Source organism: Populus nigra, chromosome 7 (assembly GCF_951802175.1).
Source record: "Populus nigra chromosome 7, ddPopNigr1.1, whole genome shotgun sequence".
Lineage (NCBI taxonomy): Eukaryota > Viridiplantae > Streptophyta > Magnoliopsida > Malpighiales > Salicaceae > Populus > Populus nigra.
Genome location: NC_084858.1, coordinates 14,837,259 through 14,842,681, shown reverse-complemented (window position 1 = coordinate 14,842,681; position 5,423 = coordinate 14,837,259). Strand labels below are relative to the sequence as shown.

The 5,423-nt window shown below is 34.4% G+C and overlaps 1 protein-coding gene across 1 annotated transcript; it reads left to right on the top strand.

The window, feature by feature from the left end:
• Positions 1-404: 404 nt before the first annotated feature.
• On the top strand, positions 405-3,314 carry LOC133700222 (protein DETOXIFICATION 3-like). Its single transcript, XM_062123768.1, has 7 exons — positions 405-730; positions 1,116-1,660; positions 1,779-1,865; positions 1,952-2,008; positions 2,088-2,326; positions 2,519-2,724; positions 2,898-3,314. Exons 1-7 carry the CDS (start codon positions 500-502, stop codon positions 2,958-2,960), a joined length of 1,428 nt encoding a protein of 475 aa, XP_061979752.1. The 5' UTR covers positions 405-499; the 3' UTR covers positions 2,961-3,314.
• Positions 3,315-5,423: the final 2,109 nt, after the last annotated feature.

Below are 5,423 nucleotides of genomic sequence, written 5' to 3'. Positions count from 1 at the left end.
CGCTGCTTGCTCCTGTGTTATGTTTCCCTGCAGAATTAGGATTCTAGTTTGCCTAGGATTTATTCATTAAGCTGTCCTACATCATTTATTCATTTTCCATTCGGCCACCTATCTCGTCATGAGTTTTGTTCGATGCACATTGGTTTTGCGGTAAAGGAAGATGCTTACTTCTGATGGTTCTCAATCCTTGATTACTTTAATATTTGCTTGCTTACTTCTTGATTTATTTATTATATATGAATCATTCCAAATCTTGACTGATCTTCTTAACTCTCCTTCACCTAAAAATAATAGTTATTTTTTTCCACGGAGAACCTGGGGAGTCGTATAAGATCCAAATGCATTAAAAAAGAGAGGCATGCTTGTGACAGAATTTGATTCTTGTTTGTCAGATAGTGTCCCCTTTCTCTGTTTGTAACATCGTATTTGTTTTTTTCACTTCAATGCAGTAAATGACAAGATTGCAAGACTTCTGTAGGGAAAATTTTGAGAGGGGAAGATGGAAGAGGCACCGCTGCCCAATACTGAAGAGAGGACACGGGCTTCTACTACCTTTGTGGAAGAGCTAAAGAAGGTGACCTACATTGCAGCTCCAATGGTGGTGGTGACGGTGTCACTACACTTGTTGCAGGTTGTGTCAGTAATGATGGCAGGGCATCTTGGTGAATTGTCTCTCTCTGGGGTCTCTATCGGTGGATCTTTTGCTGGGGTCACTGGCTTTAGTCTCCTAGCAAGTCTTCTTTTCTCCATCTTATTACTTGTATATGCACCAAAAAGATACAAGCCTTCGCTATGAGTTTCCTTAGGAAAATTCCATAAAATCTTTATTTATAAAATTCCATCTTGTCAAATTCTAAGGTAGAATTTTAAAACTTGGAAATCACATGCTAAGCATCAGTAGGGCTGCTCTAGTTTGAATAAATATGCAATCGATTAGAAATATTTATGCATCCAAAATATAGTTATTGAAGTTATTCCTTACAATCATGAAATGCATAGCGAGATTAATGGGAGAGCAGATTTAGTTATTGATTGATGTGTCTCGGTTTTTAATTCTGGATTCAAGCTTGAACTTGTATGCAAGATGATTGACAGTATATTTACATACCATGCAGTTTGGATTGGCAGGAGGCTTGGAAACTCTATGTGGACAAGCTTATGGAGCAGGGCAATACCAAAAGTTTGGAACTTATACATACTGTGCAATAATATCTCTCCTTCCAATATGTGTCCCTATATCTACGCTTTGGATATTCATGGACAGGATATTGATAGCAATAGGCCAAGACCCTGAAATCTCAACGGTAGCCTGCCGATATGCTACCTGCCTCATTCCTGCGTTATTTGCCTATGCTGTTCTTCAGTCGCTGCTTCGCTACTACCAGTCTCAGGGCTTGATTCTACCAATGCTTTTCAGCACTTGTGCAACTTTATGTTTCCATATACCTCTTTGCTGGGCTCTAATATTTAAATGGGAACTAGGAAGTACTGGAGCAGCATTGGCCATTGATGTGTCTTACTGGTTAAATGTGGTATTCCTTGCACTTTATATGGGGTTCTCTTCATCCTGCAAAAAGACCCGTGTCATCTACTGGAATCATATTTTCTCTAGCATTAAGGAGTTCTTTCGCTTCGCTCTCCCTTCTGCTGTAATGGTTTGGTAATTTCTCGTTTGTGTACAGTCTAACGATGATGTAATTTATTGAGCCTCTATTTACGTCTGCTTTGAATTTCTAATAATTAAGTACTTCGTTCGTTCTTTTCATGCCGATGGTCAGTCTTGAATGGTGGACCTTTGAGCTACTTATATTGCTGGCTGGACTTCTGCCAGATTCACAGCTTGAAACATCTGTTCTTTCTATCTGGTATGCTTCTTTTCGTATACTTTAAAGATGGCTGATTGGGGACTTCGATAGGATTGCTTCTGATTTTCTCTTAACATTGTAACCAGCCTAGCAACAACGTCATTGCACTTCTATGCACTATCTGGGATCGCAGCTGCTGGGAGGTTTGATTCATATCTTGTCTCTTCAAGTTTGCATAGATGAAAGAAAAATCTCTTTTACTTACTGTGCTTTCTCTGGCAGTGCTCAGGTTTCAAATCATCTAGGAGCTGGAAATCATAAGGCAGCTCAAGTGGTTGTCCGTGCAGTACTGAGTATTTCGCTCGTAGAGGCAGTTATTGTGAGCACAAATATCTTCTGCTTCCGCCATGTTTTTGGATACGCTTTCAGCAATGAAAAGGTGGTTGTCGACTATGTAACTGAAGTGGCTCCCCTGCTTTGTCTCTCAGTTATTGTGGATAGCTTACAAACAGTACTCTCCGGTTAGTTTCTCCTTATTATGCGACGAACATTTACTAATCATAAAGTACGCATGTACACGATCAAATGTCTGAATTGTTTGTGTTCCAATCCCATAATTTACTAACACGCATGGTTACCAAGAAGCCATGATACTAGATGATGTTTCTTGCACAGGGCATGTATGGTACTAACTCGAATCGTTTCTGCGACAGGAATTGCTAGAGGATGTGGATGGCAGCACATAGGAGCCTCTATTAACCTTGGGGCATACTATTTTGCTGGAATCCCAGTAGCTATTCTACTGTGCTTCATTTTCCATCTTAGAGGGAAAGGCCTTTGGATTGGGGTGCTGACTGGGAGTACTGTGCAAGCAACATTACCTGGTCTCATAACTAGTTTGACAAATTGGAAAAAACAGGTTATGCTCATACATCTCCCCCTCTTCATGAGTGTCTATTTCTGTCTCTATTTGCTCTAATTCACTCTCATTTGCTGTTTTAGATAGAGGGTTGGTTCTTTTAGTGGAATTAAGTCGGCTATTTTATCAAATGAAATGCCAGTTATGATCTGAATGCATGTCAATAATTGCAGGCAACCAAGGCTAGGGAGAGGATGCTTGATGGGACAGCTTCGGCTGATAATGGATTACCTTGAAGTTTGTAGGGATACAGTGACCGAACACAACAATTTCAATTCCATTTAGCTGCTAAAGATAGGGAGTTTTTGCTTGAGGTTACATTTTTTAAAGAGTCAGAAGATCACTCAACTTCAAGTGGGGAACATAACAGTATGCTCGCATGCAAAAAAAATGCAAATTGAGTAGAGGGTGACAACCCTGGCTACATGTCTTTCCTACATATAATCAAGGCAAGGGGGAGGATATTTGAGCGATGTTTAGCTGAGAATTGAATACTATTTTCAAGGATATTTTGTGTGACAGGATTGTGGATGCATTTTTAGCTTTGTGAAAAAAGATTTCTTATATGCAAACGGCTTCATTCATTTGAATCGTTACAGATTCTGTCAGCATCAAATTTTATGGGCCTTCAGGAAATCTTTATACTTTTAACTAAAATTCATAACTGTTAAAATGCCAAAGGGATTTAAAGAGCTTCAAAAAGGGATTTAACTATATTATGTTTATATTTAATACTTCATGGATTAAATATATATTTTTATTTTATTTAGAAATATTTCAAGTCTAGAGTTCTTGCTAGTGTGCTCCCTATTAGATTTCTTTAACATAAGCAATATATGAAAATTAGAGTGTCAGACACCAACAATTCTTCATGTCGAAAAACATAAATTAACCAATAATTCAGTTTGTAGATTCACCTTTAAATATGAATCTATGAAAAAAAAAAGTAATAAATTAAGTTCAATCTGATATATCTAATCTTCTCGAATCCAAAAATAATTACATAAATTAATTTTATAATTTATAAAATATTAAAAATTAAATCAAATTACCAATCCAAATCCAATCCAGCTATGTCGAAAAACATCCCTTTAACTTCTTCAAGTGACAAAAGTTTACATTGGGCCGGGAGAGTCAATCTATCGCATGATGTGTGAGCATGTCCTCCTCCTTTCGAATTTGATTTTGTGGATAAAAGGGAAGGCCTTGCTAGCTTTAAAAGGGGCTAGCTAGTTTCTTCAAGTTCTATCTTAGATTTGTTACACCATATTAATAAAATCATCTCTTGGAATATAGCTAGAGATTTTTGTAGGTTCGATTTGCAGGATTGACTATCCACAAGCACAAATAGATTGGTTTAATTAATAAAAATAAGTACAAATGGATTGATTAACGCTGTGTTTATTGTAAGAAATTCTGCCAAGAAGCGATCCATTGAAATTTGTTTAAATGAATAATAGTCTCTTAGTAACGTTTTCCTTTCGGTATGCTACAATCTCATAATTATAAAAACAAGCTATGCCATGGATGAGAGTAACTGGTTGGCTATTGTAAGGGAGAATGTGCAATTAATGTTTATTTTATTTTTAATAAGTAGTTTAACAAAAACCCATGTTATTAAATTTTATAAAAAGTAATGGATTTATTTGCATGTTGACCTGATTCACGGGTTTGACGGGTTTAACTTTTTTATTTTTTAATATTAGATTGATTGATAATTAAGTTTCATAACTTATTTCATTTTTTATTGTAAAGTTATCACAGTCTTACAAAATATTCGACTAATGCTCGATTTTGTAATTGCTTATTTTTGTTATTATATAATTAAATAAAAAATATTTTTAAATTAAAATATAATTTAATAATCTCATTGAAACTCGTGACCTAGTTCATGAGTTTTCTATATTGATCCGAGTCAACCGACCTCCAAACCTCATAAATTTTTTTAGTTTTTTATTGTTTTAATTGATTTTTTTAATATTACTTTAAAAAATAGATTTTATGATTTATTTTATTTTAATTTTATAGATTTATTACAATCTTAACGAAATATCTTTTTCTGTTTGTGAATATTTGCAGGCATTAATTGAGGTTTTGAGGGGACATGTTCGACTGACAATGAATTGCCTTGATCAAATAAAAAGCAACGACAGAACCATTGTGCTTGATGATAAGTTTGTGAAACAAGCCCGATTCCTGGAATCTTTTTTTTTTTTCTTTTATGCTTTATAGTCTATTTGGTTTCTCAAAATACATAGATACACATAAATAATAAATTAAATTTTTTTTAGAAGTCTGAAAGATTTAATTAAATAAATCTAAAGTTATTTAGAGCTTATACAAATATTACATGAAAATTAAATAATTTTTTTAACTTTAATTATTTACTTTAGTGATAAGTTGTCGTAAACTATAAACCATTTTAATATCTAATATCTAATAACAATTCACATAAATTACCAATAAAAAATATTTTTATATATTACTTTGTATAAATAAAAGGTTAAGAGACCGTTCTATTTAGTAATAACAAATGAATATTGTAGAAAAAGATAATTTTGCCCTGTAAGCAAATTGTATGGTTTCAATTGTGGAGGGTAAAATAATAAATATACTGTGTGAATCAACAATAAATTATAAGTGCATGCTTGTTTTAATTGCCGACCAAACTCAACCTAAATTACAACTCGGTTTCATTA

Excerpts from the sequence above, each read along its gene's own strand:
- LOC133700222 (XM_062123768.1), top strand. The coding sequence starts at position 500 with ATGGAAGAGGCACCGCTGCCCAATACTGAAGAGAGGACACGGGCTTCT. Across the intron at positions 731-1,115 it reads TCACTGGCTTTAGTCTCCTA|TTTGGATTGGCAGGAGGCTT; the intron begins GCAAGTCTTCTT and ends CATACCATGCAG. Across the intron at positions 1,866-1,951 it reads ACATCTGTTCTTTCTATCTG|CCTAGCAACAACGTCATTGC; the intron begins GTATGCTTCTTT and ends CATTGTAACCAG.